Source organism: Macaca nemestrina, chromosome 15 (genome assembly GCF_043159975.1).
Source record: "Macaca nemestrina isolate mMacNem1 chromosome 15, mMacNem.hap1, whole genome shotgun sequence".
In the NCBI taxonomy this organism is placed as follows: domain Eukaryota; kingdom Metazoa; phylum Chordata; class Mammalia; order Primates; family Cercopithecidae; genus Macaca; species Macaca nemestrina.
Genome location: NC_092139.1, coordinates 29,559,286 through 29,576,052, shown reverse-complemented (window position 1 = coordinate 29,576,052; position 16,767 = coordinate 29,559,286). Strand labels below are relative to the sequence as shown.

At 48.3% G+C, this 16,767-nt stretch overlaps 1 protein-coding gene across 8 annotated transcripts in view; it reads right to left on the bottom strand.

The window, feature by feature from the left end:
* Nucleotides 1-2,651: 2,651 nt before the first annotated feature.
* The window catches only part of LOC105496263 (ubiquinol-cytochrome c reductase complex assembly factor 1), a 110,500-nt gene continuing 96,384 nt past the window's right edge, over nucleotides 2,652-16,767 (bottom strand). For 6 of the 8 annotated variants that reach the window (XM_071079452.1, XM_071079455.1, XM_071079454.1 and 3 more), the window contains 3 exons: nucleotides 14,804-14,881; nucleotides 6,713-6,826; nucleotides 3,528-4,138 (listed from right to left, as the gene is read on the bottom strand). In XM_071079452.1, coding sequence (XP_070935553.1) covers nucleotides 4,004-4,138; nucleotides 6,713-6,826; nucleotides 14,804-14,881 — 327 coding nt within the window. In that variant the 3' untranslated portion in view covers nucleotides 3,528-4,003. Of the gene's footprint in view, nucleotides 4,139-6,712; nucleotides 6,827-14,803; nucleotides 14,882-16,767 lie in introns of all 8 variants that reach the window. The other 2 variants (XM_011766500.2, XM_011766502.3) reach the window with 1 other exon arrangement.

Below are 16,767 nucleotides of genomic sequence, written 5' to 3'. Positions count from 1 at the left end.
CCATGACTGCACCCTCTTCAGGCTCCACCCTCTTCAGACCCCCACGGGGGTCTGTCGTGGGCTGGAACACTCTTGGCTATTTCTCATCGGAAGAAATAGCGATGATTTATTTTTTCAAATTTTTAGGTAAAACATAAATCTTAGTGGCACTGTTCACTACATTGTTCAGTGCTTCTCATTTGAAAACCTCTATAATACAGTCTTCTTTGAAGAGTAAGATGTATGTTTCTTCTGATGAGTAAGTACACTTCCTTTTCTGTGACAATGGGAACTCTATAAGCTTAGGGCTTTCCACTTTCCACCTTTGACCAGGAAGCTCAGAGCAAGACCTCATACTCAGTTGCAAATCTCCTGGCTGACCTGGGGGAGGGAGGCAGTGTGACATGAGGACAAAGCAGGGGCCCCGGGGTCTGTCGTGGGCTGGAGCACTCTTGGCCCCTTCGTACCCTCGATCACTCTCTCTAGGCCCCTCTTAAGCTTCAGTTCCCTCACTTGTGTTAAAGGGATAATAAAAATGATGAGGATAACACCTGTTTTACCTGATTGTTGTGAGACAATGCATTTACAGTATTTTATAAAATTTTTAAAAAGGCATATGAAAGTTGCTCATTAGCAGTCCAGGTTTTCTAACATAATTATTTTCCCTCTTTTCCCTCCCAATACCTGGATCTGATCTTTTAAACTTTAAGGTTTTTTTTTTTTTTTTTTTTGAGACAGGGTCTCACTCTGTCACCCAGGCTGGAGTGCGGTGGCACAATTTCAGCTCACTGCAACCCCCACCTCCCAGGCTCAGGTGATCCTCCTACCTCAGCCTCCTGAGTAGCTGGGACTACAGGCTCATGTCACCACACCCAGCTCATTTTTTGTAGAGACAAGGTCTCAATGTATTGCCCAGGCTGGTCTCGAACTCCTGGACTTAACCAATCTGCCCACTTCGGCCTCCCAAAGTGTCAGGATTACAGGCATGAGCCGCTGCGCCCAGCCTACAATTTTATTATAAACTATGTCTCTTAATTTGCTGTGATCTTTTCTGGAAGAATACAGAATACAAATATTAATAAATGACAAAATCATTCCTACAAAGGAGGCTCCCTGAAGGCAAGAAATTGTGTCCTTCCCTTGTTTCGTACAATAATGATTTACATTAGAAAAACATTTAGCTATGGAAAGAACTTTCCATTTTGGTTCCTATGCTAAGACCAAAGGAAGTATCAATATTGTTAAAATAAGTGGAACTGTATGGGTCACACTGAGAATGGTCCCGAAGGGGGCTTTTTGTTTTTTTTGTTGTTGTTGTTTTGAGATGGAGTCTTGCTCCGTTGCCCAGGCTGGAGTGCAGTGCTGCGATCTCAGCTCACTCTGCAAGCTCCACCTCCTGGGTTCACACCATTCTCCTGCCTCAGCCTCCCGAGTAGCTGGGACTACAGGCGCCTGCCACCACGCCCGGCTAGTTTTTTGTATTTTTAGGAGAGGCGGGGTTTCACCGTGTTAGCCAGGATGGTCTCCATCTCCTGACCTCATGATCCGCCCGTCTCGGCCTCCCAAAGTGCTGGGATTACAGGCATGAACCACCGTGCCCGGCCCAGAAGGGGGCTTTTTGGTTGGGGTTGTACTGATAACACTTGGTGATTTAGTCACACATTCATTATTTCATTTATCCAAGTATATACTGATGCTGATAATGAACCAGGCATTCGGCTGAGAACTGGAAAAACAACGGTGACCAACACAAACACAGTGTCCACTCCACACTGAGGTGGCTCACAGTACAGTGTGGGAGGTGGGTAAAAAAATCATTTCAACATGGTAAGGTAAGTGCTATCAGGGCCAGGTGCGGTGGCTCATGCCTATAATCCTAGCACTTTGGGAAGGCAAAGTGGGAGGATCAACATAGTGAGAACCTGTCTCTACAAAAATGAAAAGGTAAGTGCTCCAGAGCAGAGAACCATGTGGGGAGCAGCACGGATAGTGTGCCTGTACCTGGAGGGGACAGGAGAGAGAGGGACGAAGGTTCTAGGTAGAGGACACATAGCATGATCTCTCCAGGTAATCCCAAGAGGTTCAGTGTGCTCAGAGAAAAGATGGGTAGAATCATAAAACCAGGAATGGAGGCAGAGGCCAAACCAAGAATAAAGACAGCCTCCAAGGAGCCTGGAATAGATCTTAAGGGGAGGGGGTTGGCAGAGTCAGGGCAAGGTGCTGACGGCCAGGAAGTGAGGGCTCACCGACATCAGACATGACAGATCCAATCTCGCTCCTTCAAAGGCAGCTCCATACTGCAGGTTACTGTGTTTCACGACCACAAAGTCCTGAGCAGACAGGACTAGCTCTCTAGGCAGGGACCGTCAGCTGCTGGAGGGATTCACCCAGGGCCTGCATGAACACTGGCTGACCGGGATGCTAAGAAGGGGAGTCAGGTGCTGGACCAGGGCTGGACCCAATGACCTTTCAAGTTCCTTCCAAATCTGAGCTTCCAGGATTCTAAAGCAAGCCCGGTAGCTGAACTGGTGCCATGGGCTGGGATCTGTGGCTGGGGAGCTACCCTGGGCAGCAAATGGGTTAACGCTCAAATAACTTTTATATATGAATTAATGTGTAGAGTTGGGAGCCAAAATCTGTTCCATTAATTTTTCCATCCATTCCAGGAGCAGTTAGGTACACACAGTAAAGTTTATTTTGGTGCATGGTATACTTCACTCCATTAAAAATAAATTAATCAGCAAATTCCTGCCTGGCTCAGCTCTGGTTTATGTAAATAGTGCCCAGCTGTAATGAGTTACAAGGTGTTATTATCTCACACACACACAGGAGGCTTCACTCTAGAGCTCCGCTCGCAACAAAAGCATCTTAAATAAACTGAGAGAAGGCGGTTTGATTTGTAATGTTTTCACAGAAGTGGGATATACCTCACCCATATAGAGTTTCTTTATATGACTCATTTTATAGCAAGTTAAATGAAGGAAGTTTGATGGGGGAGGAAGGGGCAATATGGTTCCCCACTCCCTTTCTTCACTTTAAGAAAATCCCCCAAGAGATGACCTGCACTGAGGGAGGAGGGGCTGGTCCTCAGGTGCTCAGACCAAGGTGGCTCTGCAGCACGTGCTTCAGAAGTTGGGAAGGGGGCCCAAAGCTGGGCACAGGTCTGGGTCTGCTACAACTAAGCCAGGAGGAATGTTCTCTTCTCCCTAATATCTCATGAAAGGGGAGGCCAAGAGAGGAGACAGCATGTTCCTCATTCAGTTCACTGTGACAAAGGTGACTTTGTTCTCAAGGCCTCCTTCCAAATGACGTAGGATGTGAAAGCCCTTGGTCATCAGAGGCCTCCTGGGTCCCAGACGAGGGGCCTGGCTGGCTGTGCCTTGGCCTGAACAGAGACACATCTCCATGAACTAGAGGCAAGAGCAGCAGCAGAGACCATCCCAGCCTCTTCCCTTTCTCCGTCACTAACTGAGCTGGGCGGTGCCCTCACAACCGCAGCCACCAACTCAGGCAAGTTTCTAAGTCCCTGGAATAAAGAAGGGCCATGGTAGAGAGAAGTCTGTTTCTTTTAATGGCCAACTCAACCCCATGGCTGGAAGCCGAGGGACAACACATGGTCGCCATCCAGATTCCGCAGCATTACAGTCCGCTCCTAGGCCACAGCAGGCCCTGGGGGGTTTCCCTTTTGAACCTACGCCATCCCTTCCTTGGCCTTTGGGAAAAGCTGTCAGTCACAGGTAGTTGCTGGAGGGGGTTGGGGAGTGTGTGCTGGGGGACTCTCACTCGGGGCTTCCCGAGGGAGAGGACACGTGGGAGAGCTAGGGGTTCTCCCATCCCTGTATCCCAGCAGATCATACTCCTGGGCACACTAAGAGGAAACTCAACACAAATGGGGCCAGGTATTTGACAGATGCTGTTCAGAGGTCAGTTCAGGCCACTTTCTGCGGGGTCCTGGACCAACAGGCACGTCTCTCCTGGAGGTTCCTCGAAGCCAGCTGGCCAGCCGTGCAGAGGGCCCAGCCCATCAAAGTCCCTCGTCGTTGTAAGTGGGAGAATGGGGCTTCAGGATGCTCTGAGGATTCTTCTCCACTAGAGGGCGCCAGCTCACCTCCCCTGTCAGAAGCAGATCCTCCCCGTTCATGGAATCCAGGTACTGCATCTGCAACCACAGGAGCGGGAAGGAGGAAGCAACAGAGGCAGGACAGACGTGAGGAGCCAGCATCAGGAACCAGCCTCCCAGAGGAGAGGAAGGAAGGGGACGGGGCATGAGGGGGGTTTCTGACCATCCCAGGTCCCAGGCCAAGCCATCTCTGATCTAGATAAATTCACTAAGGTGGTTTGGAGAAAGCAATCACTGGGGAGCTGGGTGGGGCGGGTCGGGGGGGGGCGGTTAGGGAATTCCCTATCACACCTCTGAATGGAGATGGACACACATCTCCCAAGGATACTTCTCCCCTACATGCCCTCCCTAGACAGCTCCTGCAGGCCAGGAAGTCAGGGCTTGCAGCACACACAGCCATGCTGTCCACCCCAGAGCTGCCGCGTGAGAGTCCTGATTCTGTCCCTTCCCAGTGCTGCTATCCAGGGTGGCCGCTTCCCCTCTCTGAGATTTAAGTTCCTTTGTCTGAGAGAGGGGATAGAAACAGGTACCTCACAGGACACATGAAAAGATTCATATATGCAGTGCTAGTCACTCACACTTTAAGCATATGTATGCCTCTGTTGTCCTCTAGTGGGCCCCTGGTCAGTAGGCCCTAGTATCACCCCTCTTAGGACAGTAGGGGCAGACAGCTCTGCCATTAAAATGGTCATCATCCAGAGAAGCCACTGCTGCAAGGCCAGGAGGCTTCATCTTAGGCTTTAGGTCATTCCTCCTTCCAAGAATCCACCATTCCGGTTGCTTCTGCTTCCAGCTGCTGACGCTTGAACTCAACCCCAGCCTCTCGCACGCGCCTCAGCTCTGGATTCCCACCTGCTCTGCCATGTCTTCCCTAAAGCCCACTCCTTACAGTACTCCATTTCTGTCCCCAGTGCCACCACTCTGCCCACCTCCTGGGTTGAAAATCTCAACAAGACCTGTGGTTGGCTCTTGGGCCATCGGCCACACCAAGCAGTCTGCTCAAGGTCCAGCTCCTGCTCTTCCTTTCCCGGCCTTCAGCACTCTGCCCTCTCTGTATCACATTATGGGCTGGCTTACTCCAGGGTTAGCCATGTGCCTGGGCTTCCTCACCAAACCATGAGCTGGCCCCTCGAGGGCAGGACTGGGTCTTATTAATCGTTGCTTTCCCAAGAGTGCCTGGAGCAGCAGGTGCTCAAAAGGTTTTGCCGACATAACTGGGTCCCCACCAAAGCTCCCTGCTTTCCCAAGAGCCCCTTCGCTGTTTTTCCACTGCCTCTCACTGGGGCCACGTGGGACCTCTTGTAGGGACAATGGTTGTGGCAGCCCCTTCCTAGAGGGCCCTCAGAGAAGTCCCAGGTGTGTCTTGTTGTGGCTTCTGGCACAAGCCCACCATGGCAGATGGAAATACTGGGCAGGTCTCAGAAAACACAGCATCTGCTTTGCGAATTGCTACTCCTGTCTGAGGGTGAGGCCAGTCAACAGGTAGTATGAGAATTCTCCGTGGGTGGGGCCCTCTGGCCATGCCATGCCTTCTCCCTGGCTCTGGCAGATTTGAAGAGTGGTCAAACAGGAGTCCTGGCTCCTGGGATTCTCTACCCTGTGGGTCTGCAGAGCCCCAGTATGTGGTTTTTCCAGCAGTTTACAAGCTAGTCCTATGGGCCCTGTCTTCTCAAGAGCTGAGCTCCAGCCTTGCCTTTCCTGGTTGTTGGAGGCTTGAAGACCATGGATACAAGTGAACAAGAGAGTAACTGTGGGGTGACACCCCTTCAGCTCCAGGGGCCAGGTCATGAAGCAAAGGTGTGACTCATGGCACAGCCTGAGTTGTCTGAGGCAGCTGAGGCCTCAGTGGCCACATGAATCACGCAGCTTGGGGCCCTAGGGCAGCTGTGCAGGCTGACTCACTGGGAGGCCCTGGAAGAGCCTCTATGTCCTCTTCCCTGCCAGTCAGCTCACTCATCTATCAAGTATGAGTCTCCCATCAATACAAGATCTGAGGGCAGGGAGGTCAAGGAATTAATTCCCTGGGCTTGAGAAGAGCTATGTGGGTAAGCAGCCCCCACTGCAGAGCTTTCTCCTAGAAGCTTTGATGTTGGGGAGCCCAGGGGAGCCAGAGGGGTGAGAAACTGAAGTGGGGGGACCCTGCTTGACCATGGAGAGCATCTAGCAGGAAGAGGCTGTCTGTGAAATGCTGCCTGCTGCCCAGTCCTGCTGGAAATCAGGAGCAGGAAACAAATCCAAGTGGGTAGAGAAGGGGTCCACAGTGGGCGGCTGCCCGTGCTCATATCTGCCAGGACTCTGTGGGCCCAGCTGCTAGCATAGCACCAGGCGCATAGTAGGAAATGAGGTGCACAGTGAATGAATGACTCAAAGTTCCTGAGGGCAGGAGACTACTTGATGCCTCTTTCTCTCTCTTTCTTCCCATTTCCCGCTCCCTGGCCCAGTTCATGGTTGGACATACAGAAGGTGCTCCTTCTTCAGCGTCTAGCTGATGTGATCTGGTCAGAATTCTCTCAGACTGCTCCTTGGTAACTCAACCTCTCATGATTCCCTGAAAGCCCAAGAGGAGGGCCCACTGTTGCCAGGAATTGGGAGGGGAGGGAAAGGGTCGCTCACCTGTTTCCTCACATACTCTACCAGCAATTCAAGATGTCGAGGGTCTTCACATTTCCCGTTGAAGAAGGTTCTCCAGAGGGCAGCGGCCAGCCCATGATCATCTGAAAGGATCCCCTGGAACACACAGCACAGCAATGGTCTCCGGAGGGATCCACAGAGCCAGGACACAGACGCTAGGGATACTGTAAACATGCTAGCAACCATGGAACCGGCTCAGAAGGACCCTCCACACATGAGGAAAATGGGGTAGTCACACAGTAGAGGTGGAAGGGGTCTTACAAGGGCATCTGGTCCAGTCCCTTCATTTTATTACATACAGAGGGAGAACAGGGGGTCCAGAGGGGCCAAGCTACTAGTTAGGTGATGAAGAGTGGGGACTCAGGCACAGCTCCCTCTACTCCGTACTGCGCCTGGCCCAGGCAACGCTTGAGAGGCCAAGAAGAGAAACAGTAGCAGCAATGCTCCCCTTGCTGTCCACAGGGCACGGGCTGGGAATATTGTGAATGTATGTTTCTCCCAGGAATGGAGGTGGGCATGGACTGTGCCTTCCTGCTTGGTCCAAGGACATATCTCTGCAAGGCAACTGGCTCTTTGGGGAAGGGAGCCAGCTACCTTGTCTTCACTGTTACCCAACTCTGGGCCCAGCCTCTCCCTAAGTAGAGGAACAGGATGTTCAGCAGGATTGCTGGGGCCACAGAGGGCCAGGCTCAGAGCCTGCATGTGTGTGTGCGCCTAACACTGCCTCTTTTGGCACAGAGGAGACTTCTGTTGGGAAGCTCAAAGATTACAGAGCAAAATGAGAGCCCCAGCCACCAGCTAAGGACATTTTCTAGCTTGGACCTCTAGAGGAGGGAGGGTTGAGAGTCTTGCTTCCTGGGGTGAAGGTGACTGATGGAGCAGGCCCTGAGAAGTTGCTCTGTCCAGGTGTCAAGGTAGTGTGTAGAATCGATGTGCTGACTTGAAGTCAGAAGGCAGATCAAGTCCTAGTTCCACCTCTGCCAAGATCAGTGATGGTGGCAGTTGACTAAACCAAAGTCTCAATCTTGTACTTCTTAAAAACAGATGAAGTTACCTGCTCTACTTACAGCATTCTTGAACTACTTGTTAAGTGTAATCTGTTGGATACAAAGATTAGGAGTATGCTTTGGCAGACAGCTGGGATATAGTCAAAACAGTGGGGTCTGGGAGCCAGAGCACAGAGTTCAAATGCCAGCTCTGTCATTTGATGGCCGTGTGGCCTTTGAGAAGCTATTAGCCATTCCTGAGCCTCAGTTTTTCATGAGTTAAACAAGCCTAATAATACCCATCCCACAGAGCTGTGAGAAGTGAGAGATACTGGCCATGAATGGCTCTGTAAGTGGTAAACATTACGCAAAGACCCAGGATCACTTTATTTGACATTATATTGTGGTCTGTCCTCTTGGGCATTGTGGTATATGAGGTCTGGCTCCAGGCCTGCTGCCAGGAAGGGCCATGTCCAGTATGGGGTGCCGACAGTTTGGTAGAAAAACATTCCACCTGTTCCAAATGCTCTCTGATAAACACTCCTTACAGTTCCACAGCTTAGGACTGTCCTGGCACGATGGCTGAGTCAGGAAAACTGGCTTCTTTTGGCAGATGGGGAAAGGAGCAGAGGACAAGCTCAGGCACATCACCCTTCTGCAAACGATTTGCTAGCACAACAGCATGCCTGTGTCTACTGTGCCTGCGCACGTGCCAGAGCACTGCTGGCAGCAACCCACATGTGCTGTGCAGAAAGGAATGGGATTGGGAGTGGGTGTTATGGGGACCTGGAGAATGGGCAGAGCTCAGGATGGGAAAATAGGCAACTTTAGCAGCGGGTGAGATGGCTGGGAAGGGGCAACTCCATAATCAGGAATTCCTGAGCCATCAGAAAGAAAAGGATGACTCAGGACTCACTAATAGTGAGAACAACCCAACTGTTCCAGACTGTTAGGGTTCCTTCACACACCTGGCTCCTAATGATTATGTATGCCAAGTAGAACAGATATTCGCATTTGCTTTGCTTTGCTTTGTTTTGAGATGGAGTCTCACTCTGTTACCCAGGCTGAAGTGCAGTGGCGTGATCTTGGCTCAATGCAACCTCTGCTTCCCAAGTTCAAGTGATTCTCCTGCCTCAGCCTCCCGAGTGGCTGGGGACTATGGGCATGCGCCACTGCACCCGGCTAATTTTTTGTATTTTTAGTAGAGACGGGGTTTCACCATGTTGGCCAGGGTGGTCTCGAACTCCTGACCTCAAGTGATCTGCCCGCTTCGGCCTCCCAAGTGCTGGGATTACAGGCGTGAGCCACCGCACCTGGCCTGTATCCCCATTTGAAAGATAAGTAAACTGAGGCTTAGAGACTAGCTAACTGATGACTGAACTAGAACTAGCATGCAATGATGAGGTGGGGGATGGTGACTGACCCACTCTAGTCAGAACACAGAACCTGGCATAGAGTGGGAGAGCAATCAGAATGGCTGAATACCCAGCATTTTGGGAGGCCAAGCTGGGTGGATCACTTGAGCCCAGGAGTTCAAGACCAGCTCGGACAACATGGTGAAATTGTTTCCACAAAAAATAGAAAAATTAGCCAGGCATGGTGGCACACGAGTCGACTCGGGAGGGATGAGGCGGGATGATCACCTGGGCCCGGGGAGGTCGAGGATACAGTGAGCTGCGATCACACTGCTGCACTCCAGCCTGGGCAACAGAGTGAGACCCTGTCTCAGAAAAAAAAAAAAAGAATGGCTGAATAAATTAACGAACACAACATCAGCCTTCTTCCCACCACACTGCTAGCGTAAGGCAGTGAAAACAAATGAGAGACTAATCTGAGGGTGCATATTTCAAACTAAGAAAGCAGAAAAGGAAGAAGGGTCCTGGGAACCAAACATGAGGACACACTATAATTTCCACCCAATCTAATCGGGTGCCTACTTGTTTTCCCTCACAACACAACAAAGCATCCTTCAGAAATTAAGACACCTAGGTCTAGAGTAACTGAGAGGAAGCCAAGGGGATTGTTTTGGTTTTGGAGGGTTCTGGTTCTGATTAAGGGTTTAGAGTGGCAGAGTTCCACTCAGTGAAGATTGATTTGACATCACTATGTGCTCAGCATAACGACAGGAACACAAGAGTCACTGCAATATGGTGTGAGCTCTCAGGGAACTTGCAATCTAGCTGAAGGGACAAAATCAGTGCACATCTAACAGCAGCACAGAGTAATATCCTGGAGAATGAACACATGCCAAGCTGCAGAGTGAGACTCAGCTATACTCTACATGGCTGCCTCCTTGTTCTACAGTCTTAGCTTTTATGACAACTCCTCAGAGAGACCTTCCTGGTCCACACTAAGTCATTCCCCTGTTATTCTCTCTCACTGCACTGTACTGTAGTTAGATATTTATTGCTTGTTTATCTGTTACTTGTTTACTATGTCTCTCAATTAGAAGGTAAGCTCCAGTGGGAAAGAGCCAGACCATGTTTGTTTTATGCACCAATGTATTTTCATGTATCACACATGGTAGACACTCAAAAGCTACCTGTTAAATGGATAATGAATAGATGGATGGGTGTTGAAATTCACAGTAAAAACACAAGACAGCCAGAGAGGTCAGGGAAGCCTTTCTGAAGAAGTGGGCCTTTAAGAATTGGGAGAATTGAGCCAGGCATGGTGGCTCACGCCTGTAATCCCAGCACTTTGGGAGGCCAAGGCGGGCAGATCACAAGGTCAAGAGATTGAGACCATCCTGGCCAACATGGTGAAACCCCGTCTCTACTAAAAATACAAAAAAAACTAGCCGGGCACAGTGGCACCTGCCTGTAGTCCCAGCTACGTGGGAGGTTGAGGCAGGAGAATCCCTTGAACCCGGGAGGTGGAGGTTGCAGTAAGCCGAGACCGCACCACTGCACTCCAGCCTGGCAACAGAGAGAGACTCCATCTCAAAAAAAAAAAAAAAAAAAAAGGGAGGATTTGTAGAGCTGCAGATTTTTTTTTTTTGAGACGGAGTCTCGCTCTGTTGCCCAGGCTGGAGTGCAGCAGTGCGATCTTGGCTTACTGCAAGCTCCGCCTCCTGGGTTCACGCCATTCTCCTGCCTCAGCCTCCCGAGTAGCTGGGAATACAGGTGCCCGCCACCACGCCTGGCTTTTTTTTTTTTTTTTTTTTTAGTAGAGACGGGGTTTCACCATGTTGGTCAGGCTAGCCTCGTGACTCTTGGTCTGGTGACCCACCCACCTCGGCCTCCCAAAGTGCTGGGATTACAGGCGTGAGCCACTGTGCCTGGCCAGCTGCAGATTATTCTAAGCAAGAGAAAATGTTCAAAACATTTACAGAGGGAGTGCCTACAAGGTACGCCAGGTCCTGAACCAGGGCCTAAAGCCGACCAAGACTCAGCTACTGCCCTCAACCCCTCGTTTTAGGTAGAGTCTCAGTCAGACACAGCATATCTATGGGGCAGTATGGCAAATGGCCTAAGAGAGAGCACAAGAAATATAAAGGTAAATAGGGCACATAGCAATGGCAACAGTTCACAGAAGGCCTGGAAGTTCAGGGAGCAATTTGGACCTAATGTCATAGGAAACAGGAAGGTTCCCAGAGCGTCCAGTGAGGGGGAAGAATCCAAGCAAGATTCTAGGAAAAGGCTGCTGTACAATAGCACTGTCCAACAGAACTTTTTGTGACTATGGAACTGTTCTGTATCTGCACTGTCCAAGACAGTAGCCACATATAGTAACTGAGTATCTGAGGATATGAATTTTCTATTTTATTTAATTAATTTAAGTCAAAATAGTTGCATGTGTTTAGTATCAAATAGCTCTAGAACCTTGTGATTCCAAGTGTGGTCTGTGAAATGGCTGCACCCCGATCACCTGCAGCCGTTAGCAATGCAGAATCTCAGGCCCCACCCCAGACTTGCTGAGTCAGAATCTGAATTGTACGTAGATCCTCTAGGTGACTCACAGGCACATTAAAATATAGGAAAAACTTCTAGAATTGCACATTAAAATCACCTGGGAACTTTTACAACTACAGATGTCCACCTCCACCAGTTAAATCAGAACTTTGGGGGATAGGACCCAGACACTGATATTTCTAAAAAGTGTCCCAGGTTATTAGTATATTTTCCCAAATTTCCTGCTCTTAAAAGTCACCTTGGAGTGACATATTGAACCACCAGGCAGCACTCCTACTGAATTGGAATCTTCAGAGAGGTGATATTTAGATTTTAAAAGCACTCCAGGTGACTCCTGTGGTCAGGCACAGTTGGGTAAAATGGCTCTGCCAGAATGGACTGGATGGGGGACTGGGAACAAACAATTCGGTACATTTTTATTAATATTGATGAAAGGATTGACTGAGCCAACAGAGCCACCTGCAATAAAGACCATAAACAAAGGCTCATAGAGAGGTGTAGTTCTTCACTCCTAAGCCTCATCCTTTTCTATATAGTAAGGCTTCTATAATTACAATTCGTCCTCTTTTATAATTGATATGTAGGCCAGATGCGGTGGCTCACACCTGTAAACCCAGCACTTTGGGAGGCCGAGGCAGGCGGATCACCTGAGGTCAGGAGTTCGAGGCCAGTCTCAACATGGAGAAACCCCGCCTCTACTAAAAATACAAAATTAGCCAGGCGTGTTGGTGCATGCCTGTAATCCTAGCTACTCGGGAGGCTGAGGCAGGAGAATTGCTTGAACCTGGGAGGCGGAGGTTGCGGTGAGTCAAGATTGTGCCATTGCACTCCAGCCTGGGCAAGAAGAGTGAAACTCCGTCTCAAAAAAAAAAAAAAAAAAAAAAAAAAAAAAAAAGATATGTACACTTGAGCAATAATTCTCAATTCCCATCCCATAACCACCAAAAGCTCATGTTAAGTTAATGATGTGTATAGTATGCAATCTAAATGCTTCCTTCTAATTCAGGATATCTAGGAGAACAGGAATCAGGAGACCCTATTTTAACTGGTCCTATGACCCTAACCAAATCATTTAACTGGATTTTTTTTGTAAGCTTGTCTCCTGGCTTTAATTATGATCTTCAGGCTGGTAACATTTCCTCCAATCTGAACTCCAGTTTCTTTCTTTTGTCCTTTTGTGCATTTCTCACTCGGTGACTATCACATGCCAAGCACTATGTCAGGCCACATAAATGCAAACACAGTAGGCATTGCCACTACCCAAAAAGAAATCCCCACCCAGCCAGGGTGACAGATAATGTGAATATAGTAAGCACTGTGAGAGTGCAGGGAGGATGGAATGAGCTGAGCCACAGCAAGTTCAGGAACTGCTTCCCAGGAGGGGTCATGCTTGCATTAAATCTGGAGGTAACCATAAAATCAGTATAAAAGCATCTGGTTAGTTTAAAATATCAGGTGTTCATTACACCATTCTTTCTACATGCTTGAAATCTCCACAATAAATGTTGGGGAGAAAAAAGATGAGATTGATGAACCTCCAGGGCATTATGTTAAGTGAAATAAGCCAGTCACAAAAGGTCAAAAATTGTATGATTCTACTTACATGAATTATCTACAGTAGTCAAATTCACAGAGGCATAAAGTCAAATGAATGGTGGTTGCTAGGGGATATGAGGGAAGGAGGGAATAATTATTGTTCAATAGGGACAGAGTTTCAGCTTGGAAGATGGAAAAGCTCTGGAGATGAATGGTGGTGATGGTGCAAAGCAATGGGAATGTACTTTATGCTACTAAACCATACAGTTAAAAATAGTTAAAATTGTACATTTTATGATATGCATATTTTACAATTTTTTAAAAAAGATGAGATAGATCCAAATGTCCTGATGTGGAAGGACACCCAAGATACACACTTCGGTGAAAAAAGCAAGTCGCAGAATCATGTGTCTAGTGTAACTCCAGTTGCATAAAGAAGAAAAAGATAAAGGTGCTTGTCTATGCACAGACAACATTTGGAAGGTCATCCAATAAACTAGGAATTAAGGTTTTGTCTGGAGCAGGGTAGGAAATAGGTCTTCTCATTTCGTGGTTTCTTTTTTTTTTTTTTGAGACCAAGTCTCACTCTGTCGCCCAAGCTAGAGTGCAGTGGCACAATCTCAGCTCACTGCAGTCTCCGCCTCCCAGGTTCAAGCGATTCTCGTGCCTCAGCCTCCCAAACAGGTGGGATGACAGGCGCATGCCACCATGCCCTGCTAATTTTTGTATATTTAGTAGAGACGGGGTTTCATCACGTTTGTCAAGCTGATCTCAAACTCCTGACCTGAGGTGATCCATCCGCCACGGCCTCCCAAAGTGTTGGGATTATAGGCGTGAGCCACCGTGCCCAGCCAGGTCTTCTAATTTCTACTTCAACCATTTATGTACAGCTTTACAAACTTTTATTTTTATTTATTTATCTTTTTTTGAGACAGAGTCTCACTCTGTCACCCAGGCTGGAGTGCAGAGGCATGATCTCGGCTCACTGCAACCTCCGTCTCCCAGGTTCAAGCGATTAACCTGCCTCAGCCTCTGGAGTAGCTGGGATTATAGGCACCCACCACCATACCCGGCTAATTTTTGTATTTTTAGTAGAGATGGGGTTTCACCATGTTGGCCAGGCTGGTCTCGATCTCCTGACCTCAAGTGATTCGTTTGCCTCAGCCTCCCAAAGTGCTGGGAGCCACTGCGCCCGGCCAGTTTTACAAACTTTTAAAATGAGTATGTATTGCTTTCATAATTACAGCAAAAAAAAAAAAAAAAAAAAAGTGTATACTTTGCCTGGCAGACCACGCTGTTTACATGAATGTCCTCCTCTCTCTGGGAGCACATGGGGCTAAGACAGTGTCTCATTTACCTCTGTCCCTCCATCCAGCACCCAGCAGTCACTCAACAAATGCCAGTTGAATGGTTTGACCATATTAAATACTGCCTTCTTTCCCAAACATGTGGCATGTTTCCCAAACATGCCGAGCATATTCATTCTTGCTGCCCAGTTGATGAATATGAAGAAATAAATACTACACCATGGTGGTAGCCAGTAACAACGGTCCCTGCAGCTTCCCTCAGAGGCTCTCATCAAAAGCTTTTGCTGGGGGAGGCCACTGTTCTGCCTAAGCCTTGGTAAATGATCTTACCTCATCATATCCCAAGATCGCTGCATAGAAATGATTTGTCATGAGGATCATGTTCTTCTTCAGGATATAGGGATTAACCTACAGAAACAAATGGCAAAAACAAAAGTATGAAAGAAAGAATGAAAAAAAAACAAAAAGTATGATCTTTGACTCTTGGCTATCACAGACTCTTAGTAGAACAGAGAGACAGCCACTAACAAGTCAAGCTGCCGGTCCATTCTCAATTCCCTGACCTGTCAGGATTCTCCCCAATTTGCCAACTTCTTTTAGGTTTTGATCTCAAGTTATACAAGTCAGCTTAATGAACTGAGCCCCAAACACATGTTTAGTTTTGTGCTAGATCCTATGAGCCAAGTATAAGAAAAGGTTTCTTGATTGGAGGAGCTCAGTCCAATGTAGGAAAATAGGCATATAAAAAATAATTACACTGCAACATGTTGCCTCAAATCCTATTCCAAACATGCTGAGTGATAAATGGGTTTTAGTTTTACCTGCTTGAGGGAGCTGGTAAGTGCTCTCCAGGAGGTAACATTTAAGTGAACCTTGGAGGAGGAGGAATTTGACAGAGGAGGGAGAGAGAGCATTCTAGACAGAAGGAGGTGTGCAAAGGTGCAGAGGCTGGAAAGAAAATGACTGGCACAGGGAGGGTGCCACTGACAGGGAGGGTGAATGGGCAGGATCACAGGAAAGGTATGTTGAGACTAGGTTAGGAGACATCTTCAGGGTCACTCAAGAGTTTGTTGTGATGAAAAAACAAAGAGAAGGAAGTGGTCAGAGATGGGAAGAGGAGGGAGAGAGGCAGGACTGTGAGAGACATGCTGAGGAAAAAGGGGGGCCTCTGAGGCTATAGAAAGGAGGGAAGAACAAAGCAGGGGCAACTCTGAAGCAAGAAGAATGTTAAAGTTAAGAGATCATCTTGGCTGGGTGGTGGTTCACACCTGTAATCCCAGCACTTTGGGAGGCCAAGGCAGGCAGATTGCTTGAGCCCAGGAGTTCGAGACCAGCCTGGGCAACATGGTGAAACCCCATCCCTACAAAAAAATACAAAAATTAGCCTGGTGTAGTGGTGCATGCCTGTAGTCCCAGCTACTTGGGAGGCTGAGGTGGATTACTTGAGCCTGGGAGGCCGAGGCTACAGTGAGCCAAGATCACGCCACTGCACTCCAGTCTGGGCAACAGAATGAGGGTCTGTCTCAAGCAAACAAACAAAAACTCAGAGACTGTTTTAGAAATGCTATTCTGGTGAGATGCTTGAGAGTCCGGTAGAACTCCTCTCTCCTCTCAGGGAACAGCCTGGCCTGGAGGATCTTCAGGGCCCAGAGTGAAGTTCACTGAATGCCTTCAATAGGGAACAACTCTGACCTCCAGACAGTAACATGCTATAAGGCAGGGTCCACGTTTTATTCCTCTTCAGGATCCCAGCAGAAAGCCAGTGCAATGTAGAGCACAGAGTAAGGACTCACTGACTATCTGAACTGATGGTTTTGGAAACAGCCAAAAGGCATTTGGAACTTTATATGGAGAACAAGATTTCTGCTTAACAACTCTGATGGTGACCATGCCCACGGTCATCTCATTTACCAAGTACCTGTCATGGGCCCGGAGCTTTATGGACACTATCTCCTCTAATCATCACCAGAACTCAGAGGTAGATGTGTTACAGTCACTCAGACTATAAGTGACTGTGTGAGAGACTCAGCCGGGTGAAGTGATGCCTTGTGTCGCAGAGCAAATTCATGATAAAGCTGAGATCAGCATCCAGGTTAGTCTGAATCCAGAGTCCACGCTCCTTTCAGTCTGCCAGGGTTCTGCTTCTGGGAGGATAATTTTACTTTGGGTCACAAATCAAACACTGAGTGATTTTATCCTGTGACTCATAACTAGTGGGAAGAAATGCAGAAAGGGAGATCTGGATTTAGACTCAGAAAACCTGGGTTCAAGTGATAGTTTTGCTATGTACACAG